General features: G+C 32.6%; 1 protein-coding gene across 1 annotated transcript; it reads left to right on the top strand.

Annotated features, from left to right (window-relative positions):
* The first annotated feature begins 4,209 nt into the window (after window positions 1-4,209).
* On the top strand, window positions 4,210-7,630 carry LOC114387810 (metacaspase-4-like). Its single transcript, XM_028348014.1, has 2 exons — window positions 4,210-4,674; window positions 6,290-7,630. The coding sequence occupies exons 1-2, from the start codon at window positions 4,329-4,331 to the stop codon at window positions 7,189-7,191; spliced, it is 1,248 nt and encodes a 415-aa protein (XP_028203815.1). The 5' UTR covers window positions 4,210-4,328; the 3' UTR covers window positions 7,192-7,630.
* The last annotated feature ends 6,463 nt before the right edge of the window (window positions 7,631-14,093 follow it).

The raw sequence follows: 14,093 nt of genomic DNA, 5'->3' as shown, positions 1-14,093 counted from the left end.
TTAATCTTATACATCAATAAACGTATAAGTTAGCAGGAAACGTATATGTTAAACAACACCTAATGTATATGTTAAATATTTTCATTATTTTAGAAAATAAGTATTAAATGACTTTATATTTGAATATTGTAAATATCTTTTAGTAGTACAAGAAATGAGTTGTTAATCTTACATTATTAAATTTAAAACTTAAACGAAAATTTACTTTAATACTAAACTTGATAAAATAAGTGTTTAACTTGAGTCATTATAATTAGTGACGGCAAAATATTTTTTTTATTTGCATGAATTGGTTAAGTAATGATTTCCTATCTCAACATTTAATAATGTATTGCAAAGTCATTTGTTCCAATGGAAAAAATGTTATCCACTTATTTTTTTTAAATCCGTAATTTTAGTCTTCAGATTTTTAATTAAAATATTTTCCCCCACTCCTAAACTATTCGTGATTTTAATTTTCATTTTTAAATTGAGACATTTCATTTTTTATTTTTAAAAAATTTGTAATTTTAATTTTCATATCTAATTTCAGACATTGATTGTGTATTATTTTATATAAATTAAGTTTATAAGCAATTAAGTAATTAAAAAAAAATCTGACATGTAGCTAATAGAAAAACACATGCCAATCAACTTTAATGAAGTATACATATCAACTTTTGAAATTAGACACAATAATTAAAATCAGAGATTTTTTAAAAGTGAATGACGACATGTTTCAATCAAAAAAATGAGAAACTAAAATTGAATATTTTTTAAAGTGAGAAATAAAATATCTCAATTAAAAACTAAAGGAATTAAAATCACGGATTTGAGAAAATAAGAGAATGAGAAATACATTTTAGCTTAAATTTTTCTAGTTAATTAAGTTTCTCTATTTTTAAAATTGAAGAAAAAAATTTCTTATCAATTTTATTTTACTTAAATTCATTAAAGTCTCAATTTTTATTCATATCTTTTACCAATTGAACCAATTAAATTTTCTGTCATTCCAAAGTTAAAACTAATTAATCACGATATGAAATTTCTACCCCCTTTAAATCCTAATACTTAATCTTATAAAAGAATCAAATTTAGAAAAAATAATGTTATATTTTCTTATAAATCTTCCTATAACTTTCTCTATTATTTTTTGAGGGATTTTCTGTTATTTTATGAAGAAAGTATTAAACAAAAAATGAATGTATACTAAAAATATAAAATATGTTTAATACTTTCCATAGCAAAGAAGAGTTTAATTTTTATGATTATAAAATTTTAATTTTTCAATCAATTAAAAATCATGATAAATATGAATTTTACCTTGTGTTTGGATTAGGAATTTCAAAATTTCAGGGAAGTTGAAATGTCTAGAATTTGAATTGTTTTGATTTTGATTTTATTCATTTTTCAAATGCTTTATTTGGATAAGTCAATTCAAATTTTTTTCAATTTTAAATTCTTTGTTTGGATAAGGCAATCCAATTTCCTTCATATGCAAAATTTTAATATATGAAATTTTAATATTAAACTTTATAGAAAACAAACACAATCTTATTTTGAAATATTAATTAAAAAATATTTTTCAATTTTTAATAATTTAAAAATACAAAATATTGATAATTTTAACTAGGGTTGTTTTGTTTGACCACAACCAATGATGTTTTTAAACCGACATCAACCAAGACTATTTTTTGGTCGACATCAAATATGATTTTTTTGTCAAAGTATGCCGGGAATATTTGTCAGCTGACGTCAGCCAGGACTATTTTTTGGCTAACATTGGTTGAGTCTATTTTTCAGTCGATATTGGCTAGGTTTTTTTACCAACATCGGCTAGGGTTTGTTTGACCGATACCGGCTAGGATCTTTTTGAACGACATTGACCAAGGCTATTTTTAGCCAACGCCGGCCTAAAAAATCCTAGTAGGCATTGACAAAAAAATCTATCCATTATCGGCTAAAAAATAGCTTGGTTGATGTCGACCAATAGAACCTACCCGATGTCGGCCGAAAAACATCATTGGTCAACGTTGGCTGAAAAATCCCTAGTCGAAGTTGGCTAAAAAATAGCCATGACCAATGTCAAACAAAAAACCCTACCCAACATCGGCTATAAAAAAGGCTTGGTTGATGTTGGCTATAAATTAGCTTTAACCGATGTCAACCGAAAAAACTCTAGTGGATGTCGATTGTAAGAACCTAGTCGATGTCGACTAAAAATAGTCATGCTCGATGTCGGTCAAAAATACCTAGCTGATATTCGCAGAAAAAACCCTAGCCAACATCAACCAAAAAACTTAGCTAATGTGGTTAAGAAATAACTTTGGCTGATGTCAGCCAAAAAATCCTAGTCGATGCTAGCAAAAAAAATCCTAACCGACGTCGGCTAAGAAAATCTAGTTGACATTAGCCAAAACACCCTAGCTAATATCGATTGAAAAATAACCCTAGTCGATATTGGCTAAAAAATAGCTTTGGTTGACGTCAGCTGGAAAACCCTAATAGGTGTCTACTCAAAAAGTTAGCCATGACCGATGTCAGTAAAAAAATCTAGCCAACGTCGGCCAAAAAATTCATTGGTCAACATCAATGGAAAAAACCTAGATGACAACGGTCGAAAAAATCCTTGGTTGACGTCAGCAAAAATTCCCATGATTAACGTTAGTGAGAAAATAACCCAAACCAACATCATCTAAAAAAAATCTTAGTCGATATCGGCAAAATTGGTTAACATTATACAAAAAAATTCTAACCGAAAAAACCTCGGCCAACGTCAATGAAAAACAACTTATGTCGATGTTGGCCGTAACAACTTTGGTCACCCGTAGTTGCGAGTGTTGAGCGGGAAAGAGTCGCGAGTAAGAACATGAGTTAGAGTCAACATCTCCAAAAAAAGAATTTCAAATTCTATATTTTTTTAGAGAATTTGAAATCTCGCTATTTTAGTCAATCAAAATTATTCATAAAAATACCAAAAATTATATCTTCTTTCAAATATTCTATCCAAACAAGTTATTTTATCATGAATCCTTTTAAATTCCTTGAAAAAATGAATTCCCCTGCTGAATTGCTCCATCCAAACACACTTAGGGTTTGATAGAAGGAAAATTTTCTCATGCACAAGAATCATCATAATTCTTAGGAGTTATGAATCCCCTAATAAATTCTAAAAATGACTAAATTCTAAAAATGGTTTAAAATATTTTTTGGAATATTTTTATATTTTTTTTGGACTACAAAGATTTTCATGTTGAGTTTTAATTGAACTTATATATTTATCACAGTGAATGATATAATAAGGATAACCTAAAACTTTTTTAACACAATTAGGAAAGTTAGGTTTTTACTTCTCATAAGAAAATATTTTTTTTAGAAAACATAAGTAAAAAAAACATTGTCAACACCTTGGGGATGTTATTTTTAAAATAAAAAAAATTAAAGAATTTAATAAGTTTACATTATCAACTAATAAAAAATAATTGTTATTATTTTTTGTTTTAACCCTTTAGTTCATTAAGGGAAAATGATCCTAACTAAACCAAAGTTCGACCGAGAGATAAGTAAAATATAATCAAGAATTATTTTTGTCAAAAATCAAATTTAAATACTATCTGAGCTATTTAATCTTAATTTTAACACATTAAACATTTGTGGTTAATTATTTAGTTAAATTATTGTTATTATGATTCTTAAGGTATTTAATATAAAAAATCATTAAACTTATTATACATAAAAATTTAAATAAATGATAATGTAAAATTGTTTTACACTATTTATACAAAATCTATGTTTTCTAAATCAAATATGGAAATCTAAAAACTTTCTTTATGTCAAATGTCTCCCTTAAAACAATCATCTTAGAAATTAATAAATTTACCATTAATTTGTAAATTAATAATTGTGTATAGATTATTTTTTAAAATAGATTAAATAAAATAATTACATAAAAGAATTTAGAGTTATTTAATTTTTTTCTGCAAGAATTATTTATATAATTTTAAAACATAATCGGTTTGCTTAAAAACTTAAGAAACAAACTCAAATTTATGGTGTATAATAAATTTAATATTTTTTATGATAATTATTTTAAAAATTATATTAAGGTTGAGCTGAACAATATCATAAAATGATTTAGAATAATAGTACTTCTAGTTTAAATTCAAAAAAAAAAATGTAACTATAAAGGAGACAAAGCACAGACGTTATGATATACCAGAAACACCCTTTGTCTTCGTCATCATCATTCAACTAAAGTAACGCGCAAGATAAGGAGTCGCAGTCACACACTACAGACTACAGAGGCTTCCTTGGCAGATCAGAGGGAGAGAGAGAGTGTGAAAGTTGGAATGGCGAAAAAGGCAGTGTTGATCGGAATAAACTACCCAGGAACAAAGGCGGAGCTGAGAGGATGCATAAACGACGTGTGGAGAATGCATCGCTGCCTGATCGAGCGATACGGTTTCTCCGAAGACGACATCACCGTTTTGATCGACACGGACGAGTCCTACACGGAGCCCACCGGGAAGAACATCCGGTCAGCGCTGACCAGGCTGGTCCGATCGGCGGAGCCCGGGGACGTTCTGTTTGTGCACTACAGCGGACACGGCACGCGCCTCCCCGCGGAAACCGGAGAGGACGATGACACTGGTTATGATGAATGCATTGTTCCTTCTGACATGAACCTTATCACCGGTTGGTTCTTGCTACCACGATTCGTTTCTAACTATTTGTCTTTGGGTGTGTGTGTGTTTGGTTACTTATTGTTAGAGATCCCACGTCGACGAGTAATATGGCCAAAGTTAGTGTATATTGGTGGGGGACAATCTTGATCTTACAAGTTTTTGATGATAGGGTCAAATCCATAGGATCACCATTATGGGGCAGTTATTGGATCATCTGCGGATGTTCAGGTCCAGTAAACTTTAAGCATGATATGTCCAACCGTTCGCGTGAGGGGGTGTGTTGGAGATCCCACTAATTAAGTGAGGGACAAATTTTCTCAGTCACTTTAGAAGTTGGCTTTGTAGGATTGACTTAAGCTCAAACTCACAATTTAAGACTTTTGCTGTGTGGTTATGAACTTATAAATTATGATTGCTTTTTTATTTGACGGGCTTTTCTTGTTTTGAATTAATGGAATTAATGAATGGTTTGTCTGTTTGTGGTGCTGTGTTTTGAGATGAAGAGAAAGGTGAAGTTGATCTAGACTGATACGTGTGAAAACATATTAGATTTGTGTTTTGATTTGATAATTAAACGGTTGATGAAGTGAAATGCACCCAATTAGTGCCTTGGAGTTAATGGCTGAAATTATAAACTTCGTGTTTTAATCTTTGAAATTGATAAAAAGGATAATTTCTTATTAGTTGAAGGTTTTAGTGTATAGAAATGAAACTCTTAGTCATTAACTAAATAATCTTAATCTATGCAATGATTTTATATTGTCATTGTTTTCTGATAAAAAATTGTCATACATGATAAATTTGTAGACTTTTACAATGTTAACTAAGAAATCATACTAACAATAATTTCTGATCTGACAAAAAAAAAACAATAATTCCTGGTCTGATTGGTTGACAGTGTATTTACACTCATATAATGTAGGGAAAAACTCTTGCTGTCTTTTAGTAATGTTACCCATACATTGACAATGTGAAGCTTTTCGATACTGTCGTCAAACAAACTACGGATTGTCGGTATATCAAAATTAAACTTCTATTACTGATGTTTGTAATGTCATAGATTAATTTAATGTATTACTTCCTAGTGTTTTACTTTGTAATGGGTGAATATTACGTTTGTGGACTTACCCACGAGTCAAAATTTGGTGCACGGATCCGTTTTAGCGAATACAAGTGAAATGAAAAAAATAAGTTTGGATCTGTTTAATTAGTAAAACGGTGCTATAAATTGATCCGTGATTTTCTTTTTCTGACTGGTGCTTATTCTGTATTTGTGTGAGTAATTCTAATATTTATAGCAACTTAATTGGAAAGCAGTTGTATTATTCTGTGGGTAGAAAAATGTTGCATTGGCATGATTTATGTGGTGGGCAATAAATAAGCTAATCTGTTTATGTCTGTGCAGACAGATGATGTATGTATTCAGGGAATATGTTGAAAACCGATTCATGATATTATCAGATCAATTAATTCTCCCAGGACAAATGCATCCTTAATGTTGATGTAAATAGCCAACTTAGTTCAAACATAGTAGAAGTAATTTGGTGTTTTCTTTTGAATGGAACATTGTTACATTGCCATGATTTTTGTAGAAAGTTAGCTTATTGTGTATACCTGTGAAACAGATGATGATTTCAGAGAATTTGTTGATGGGGTCCCTAGAGGTTGCAGGATCACAATTGTGTCTGATTCTTGCCACAGTGGTGGCCTACTTGAAGAAGCTAAGGAGCAGATAGGAGAGAGCACAAAGGGAGAGGAGGAACAATCTAGCTCTGGCTTTGGATTTTCAAGTTTTCTACATCGGACTGTGGAAGATGCCATTGAGTCTCGCGGATTCCATATCCCTTCAGCGTTGCGCCACAACAGAGGCAGGGATGATGATGGTGATGAAGCTCAAAATAGGGATATTGAACTTCCGGATGGGGGCTATGTAAAGAACAGGTCTTTGCCCCTTTCAACCCTCATTGATATACTCAAGCAGAAAACTGGGAAAGATGATATAGATGTTGGGAAACTGAGACCTACCCTTTTCGATGTTTTTGGGGAAGATGCTAGTCCTAAAGTGAAAAAGTTCATGAATGTTATTTTTAACAAACTCCAACATGGAAGTGATGAAAGTGGGGGTGGAATATTGGGGCTGGTGGGTGGTCTTGCCCAAGAGTTTCTCAAGCAAAAGCTTGATGACAATGATGAGGGATATGCAAAGCCTGCACTGGAGACAAAAGTGGAAAGTAAGCATGAGGCATACGCTGGACCAACCAAACGCGGCCTTCCGGATGGTGGGATATTGATGAGTGGATGTCAGACTGACCAAACTTCTGCAGATGCAAGTCCTGCAGGCAACGCTGCCAGTGCTTATGGTGCTTTTAGCAATGCGATACAGGCTATAATTGAGGAGACTGATGGTGCAATCACAAACCAAGAACTTGTTCAAAGGGCAAGAGAGAAGCTGAAGAACTCCGGTTTCACACAAAAACCTGGACTCTATTGCAGTGATCACCATGTTGATGCTCCTTTTGTGTGTTGATCTCTTCTCATCTGATGACTGATGCAGAGAAAGAGAGAATAATGTGTGTTGTTTATAGTATGCTTGTGTATTGCTGTATATGTTTGGACAATCAAATTGAAGTTAGTGTGTTTTCATACAGTTTTCCTATGCATCACTATTATCAGGTACGGACCATTCCCTCCAACATTTTAGCACTTCTAATGTCTCCGCTGATTACAGCATTATGGTGTATTTGCTGCTACTTGACCATTTTGCGGGGAGACCAAACTATCAGAGCAAGTTCTATGCACCAAACCACAGACTTCGGCTCTGTAAATCTGAATAAAATGGTGTATGTGAAATTATTATAAAATATATGGTTAAGTTTTGTATTTCCTTTGCAACATTCTTGCAACTTTGTAAGGATTTTAATTTGTTGAACTTAGTTGTAGTATACTTATAATGTTATGTTTGTTTCTCTTTGTTGAGTAGTCTAGAAAATAGGAGAAATTGACTGTATTTGGATGAAGAATTTTAAAATTTTAAAGAATTTGAAATGCTTAGAATTTAATTTTCTTCATTTTTGAAATGTTTTGTTTGGATAAATTAATTCAAATTTTTTAAATTTTAAATTCTTTGTTTGGATGGGACAATTCAATTTCCTTCACATGCAAATTATCATTCTTATATTTTAAATAGATGAAATTTCAATATTAAACTTTATAGAAAATAAACTATCTAATTTTGAAATATTTAATTAATTTTTCAAAATATTTAATAATTTAAAAGTGCAAAATATTGATAATTTTGATAGATTTTTTTGATTGACCACAACTAGTGATGTTTTAGGTTGACATTAGCCAGAGCTATTTTTCAGTTGACGTTGGCTACTGTTTTTTTGGCCAACATCGGCTAGAGCTATTTTTTTTTACATCGACAAGTGTTTTCTTGGCCAACATCAGCTAAGATTTTTTTGGCAAACGTTGATCAAGGTTTATTTGGTCAACATCGGTTAGGATTTTTTTGGCTTACATCGTTGACATCAGCGAAGGTTATTTTTTAGCCAATGTTAGTTAAAGATTTTTTTGCTGACATCGACCAAGGTTATTTTTAAGCCGATGACGGCTAAGACTTTCCAGTCGACATTGGCCAAACCTATTTTTTAGTCGAGGTTGACCAAAAAAACCCAAGCCGGCATTGGCTAAAAGATAATTATGGTTGATATCATCAAAAAACCCAAATTAGCGTAAAAAAAAAAAAAAACCCTGCCTACATTAGCCAAAAATATCTCATGGCTTTCCAACCTCATGCCTTGTTTTCTTATGGAGACTAACTCCCAATTAAGAGAATACCCATTGCTATATAGATTAATTTTAAATAACTTAAGTACCCACCAATTAGTAAGCTCATCGTCGAAATATGTTTGTCTATCCAAAGGAAGCAACTGACAGAAGCATCAATCACATAATGTCAGGTAGTGGTAAGATAGGGCTAATAGACCAATTTGGGTTAGTTTTTAAAACTTTTTACCAAAATGGGTCTATTTCAAAAAATATTACCAGCACGAATCTGCTTTAACCAAAGACCCTAGGTTTTTGATGGTTGTTTGATGAATCCAGAAACAAATCTTTAAGGAACGGCAAAACGGACATTTCATGAAGATTTCTGGCCTTAAATTCGCCCAGGCTAGCATCTAGCTCGCCTAGGCTAAAGGGGAAACTTCACCCATAAGCAAGCCATTCCTGGGCGAGCTCCAGCTCGCTTGGGCGAGTAGATTACTTCAGGCTTAAGTCCCAGACTCACTTGGGCGAGTCTCCCCTGCACTAGATGGATTCTCCTATAAATAGCCATGCAGGGGAAGAGAAATATTCATTTAGTTGAAGCAAAATCCTTAGAAAAACGTAGAAGAAGAGCAAGAAGAGGAAAAGTGGAGCCGAGACACTGCAGAGTTGTGACCGTGGATCATTTCCTTCGTCATTTCTCTTGTTAGGCTTGTGCTCTGCACAATGATCAGTTAGTTTTTTCTTAAGGATTGAATGTAATCTTTATACCCGTATGTATCCCTTTTGATATTATATATGTATTAATCTTTTCTACTCATTATTGGTAGTTTCACTCTACTCGTAATGCTTGATTCTATTTGATCACTAGTGTCATGAAATTGGATTCTAGGTGAAACTGGAAATCAATCTTAGAATTTGAACCGAATGATTTTACTCTTTACGTTACGTTGCTAGGAATAGAGCGTTTTGATTGCAAAAAACACGAGAATATAATTGTAATGCTGAGATATTTACTACATATGCGAGGGATCGATATTTAGTAAATATTCTTAGGTTCCAAGTGTAAGGAATCAACTTGGGATAACTATGTGTGTATCAGTAATGTTAGAAAATGATTTATACGTGTTAATCTTATTAGGCTACTAAGGGCATGAACAATGAAATCCAATCATATGTTTTCTTGAATTAATTTAAATTATTTTTGCAATTTCCGTATTTTTGACGCACAAAATTCCGTATTCCGTATTTCCGTTATTTCTGCTAATTTCATTATTTCTGTTATTTTCGTAAATTTGTTATTTTCACTATTCTTTTACTTTCAATTATCTTTAGTTAGTTAAAACAAAACCAAATGACATTTGATTGAATTTGTACATAATTATTAAACTGATAACCTAGAACCAAATGAATTAAGTAACTCAAGTCCCTGTGGAAACAAACTCTTTATAAATTTGAAACCTACAACGACAATTGGTACGCTTGCCAAAAGTCTTAACAGCATGCCACGTAGACATTCGTAATTGTTATCTACGATTTTCATGAAGTAGCAATTCTTTGAAATAGAAATAAACACATTAAAAGGGGGGAGGGGGGTTGAATGGTGAGTATATCAAAGATATAAACTTTTACAATATTAAAGCAAATATAAATAGTGATATATATATTATATGTGGCAAGTTGTCCATTGAAGATAAAACAGATATTTAGTGAAGATCAATATGGTCGTCCAGTGACTTGATAAAAGAGAGTTCTTAAAAAAGTTTTTTCAATAAACACTTGGTGTTAAGAAGGTGATAGAGAGTGCTATAAGAATGTTCAATAAACCGTTACGGAGAGAAGTAAAAACACTTGGTTTATACTAGTTCACTTAACCTGAACTATGTCTAGTTCTCCTTTACTCATTAGTGAAGAGTTCCACTGATCAAAACATGATTACAAAACAAGTATTCTAACCTGCCACTCCTGACCTTACAACTATTCTTAATACAACTTCTGACACTTCCTTAAACTCCTCCTGACTCTAAGAAACCCAAGTATTGTTTAACATTAACCCATTCCTGGCTTTCACAAACAAAAGTTTAGATGAATACAAGTATTATGTAACACTCAATGAGTGAATAAACAATTTAGCTCAATATACAAAATATTTATGCTTAGCAAAGAGTAAACAAATGAAAATTGTATATTAGTTGTCTGGTGATTTCAACAGTGTTTTGCCTCAAATATTTTCTTGCTCTTGTGTAAGATTTTTTTTGTCAAAAGCTTCCTAGATGGAGATGGCCTTTTATAGACTTCAGTGAAGGATTTGTTATAGGATCAACGTTGATTCCTTGAAAAGACCGTTGTCTCACATTGAAGGATAAAGCGATGCGTCATGCTCTGATTGGAGAGGAATGAACCATAGTATAGACAGTGCCAAGTGCTTCTTCTCCGTAATGAAAAAAACCTTTAAAATAATATTTCATGAAAACCTTCTATATTCTTTTATATTGTCCTTTTCTTAAATTCAAATGTTAGCAATTTAAAAATACAGAGAGGCAAATTGAACTTGTATATGATAGAACATGTGCACTTCCCTTTTTCATCATTCTCAGTCTTTTTGAGTTTCTTTGAGATTGGACATGCAAGTTAACTAAAAGACAGTGAATAATGATGATTTTCACAAGGGTGGACGCTCTCTGGTTTTAGCATGTTGGAGCTAGATAAAATAGAACATTTTCTCTTGGATTGTGAATGATATTGAATATTGTTGAGTCCTTTAACATATTGATCCTGTCCACTTGTCAAAAACTCATTAGAACATCTATAATTTATACTTATTGTTATTCATCAACATCTAAGGTGGATGAGACGAATGGTCGTCCAGACCTAACACTATTGACTGCAACTTTATTGTACTTTTTCTAACACATGTAAAGTGAAGTAGCAACTAAGATTGCTACTTTGAATTTAACAAAGTAGTAATTCTTATTTGCTACTTCATTGTACTTTTCAAGCGCACATAACGTGAAGTAGTAAATAAGAATTGCTACTTCTTTGTTAACATCAAAGTAGCTATTCTTATTTTCTATGTCATTTACTTTGTCTAACACCCACAGTTTGTACTTTTCAGGCGCACATAAAGTGAAGTAGTAAATAAGAATTGCTACTTCTTTGTTAACATCAAAGTAGCTATTCTTATTTTCTACGTCATTTACTTTTTCTAACACCCACAGTGAGGATGAACTCGCATTAGCTAATTTAATGGGACACGCTAACCTCGTGGGTGAAGGTGTAATTTGCATAAACGACTCTTCCACCTACAAATATAGTTATTTTCTCATTTTCTTCACGCATTAAACAAATATAGCTTTTCCACCTTAATATTTTGTTGTTCCCACCTTAATATTTTGTTGTTCTGTAGGTACATTGATAACAATTACGGTTGCTCCAATTGTAGCATTTGTGTATATGAATGGAGGATATAATGGTGATGAGGTTTTGACATTTAAAGGAACAAAGAGAGTAATTAAGATTAGACGTGGTGTTAGCTTTGATGTATTAAAGAGGAAGATTCATAGTTGATGATAATGATGGAAAATATGCCGCATTGCATATACATGATGATGATGTAGAAATCATGATTAGTGCTTTTGATCAACAAAATGGCAGGGCAATAATAGAAATGAATGTTGAAGTAGACACTGTCAGTTATTCTAATATCCCATTACCAGGTGGTGCAGTTAGTTATCGCATGTCAAGTGGGCCAAACTTATCATGCAATGATTGACAAACATTAACAATTATGCAAAGAGTTGTGTTTTCAGATGATGATGACAACTATATTATGTCTAACTCATTTACCAAGGAAACATCTAAGGAGGAAGATGAAATTGATGGTGATTTTTTTGACACAAATGACAAAGCAATGTCTATTGAGACAAGTTAGCTTCTCGAACCATTTTCAATATCTGAATGTAAAGAAGGTATGTTTACTTTTAGTTACTCATTTTTTAAAAATAAATAAATGTATGCTTTATTAATTTGGTAGTTTAGTGTTTTTGGTTTATGACATTTTGAATATTTAATGTAGTGTTACTTTAGTTTGTTAAAGTTTTTATGCTATTTAGTCATATTTTCTTCATGAGTCTTATATGATAAAATATTTATATACTCTAACTACCTTTTCATATTAACATAAATTTCTTTGAGGATGAAGTCAAAGGTCACTTTGGAATGATGCATCCCATTATTTGTACATTAATTGGAGTCTCCCTAATCATGAAGATATTTTGGGTGAAGATGTGCATGATTCATGGAATATTAGAGAAGAATTGAACAAAGGATTAAAAAAATGCCTTGATCCAATATTCTCTAAACATACACCAAAATTAGTCTATTGTTAAATCAAAATCAAAGAAATACATTGTTATTTGCCCAAACATGGAGGATGGGTGTTGTTCGGTCGCGACAAGTGCACCGAATCATGCAAGTAGTATAAAATGGTAAGAACTGAGTATCGAACTCTCGGGGAACTTGTGTTACTTGGTAAAGCTATTTCAGTAAATAGGTGTCTAGTATGAAAAGAGATGTATGGATTATGCACAGGTATGTAAACTAACTATTAAAAGGAAAATCACGTGAGTAATGATGTGTAAAGACAAGTAGACAATACGTTGGTCTTCCTAATAGGTGCCTGATGTTAAAAGGATATTCTCTACTTAACAATGCTCATGTGTTCTATGGTGTCTCCTGAAATGCTAAACCCTAATTTCTCATGATAGTCTAGCCTAATCCTGATCAGGCATCGTCCATAAATTTCTCTTGTTGGACTAAACTCGACCATAACCGCATTAAGACAAACAAACAACAACTAGGTTACCGTACCCTGATCCCTCGTGATAATACGATAAACTAGCCTCGTCCTATCAAGTTCTAAGAATCAGACTAGTTTCCACTGTTGAATGATCCTAAAAACACATGCATCTATGTTATCAAGGCAAAAGCATGGTAGAATGAAGTTCTGATAGCACAGTGAACACACAAAACATCATTAAATAGATATACAAGTATTTACATCAAGTACCTACAAGGAAGAACCAATAGAGGATTTAGCTCTCCATAACTGGGAAGCTTCCTTTACAACAAAGAGAAGAGAAAGATGAAGCATTGAAGAAATACAAGTGGTGAGGATGTCTCCTCCACCTCTAGAACCTCACAATCACTCACAAACTCATCTCAAGCTCTCATGACGACTTCCTCTGTAGGTAAGGAAGTACCATATCATGTGGTACCTTCCAAGAAAGAGAAGGACCGTCATTTGGCGAGATTTTTGGATATTTTCAGGAAACTGGAAATAACCATGCCCTTCGGAGAAGCTTTACAGCAAATGCCACTCTACTCCAAATTCTTGAAGGATATGTTAACAAGGAAACATAAGTATATTCACCAGGAAAACATCGTAGTGGAAGGAAATTGTAGTGCTGTGATTCAATAGATCCTTCCACCCAAGCATAAAGACCCTGGGAGTGTAACTATTCCTTATTCAATTGGAGAAGTCACTGTGGGAAAGGCTCTTATTGACCTGGGAGCCAACATTAATTTAATGCCACTCTCCATGTGTAGAAGGTTGGGAGAGTTGGAGATCATGCCCACTAGGATGACTTTACAACTTGTTGA

This window comes from Glycine soja, chromosome 15 (assembly GCF_004193775.1).
Source record: "Glycine soja cultivar W05 chromosome 15, ASM419377v2, whole genome shotgun sequence".
Taxonomy (NCBI): Eukaryota; Viridiplantae; Streptophyta; class Magnoliopsida; order Fabales; family Fabaceae; genus Glycine; species Glycine soja.
Note: the sequence above shows the minus strand (reverse complement) of the source record. Positions and strands in the feature narration are given on the sequence as shown.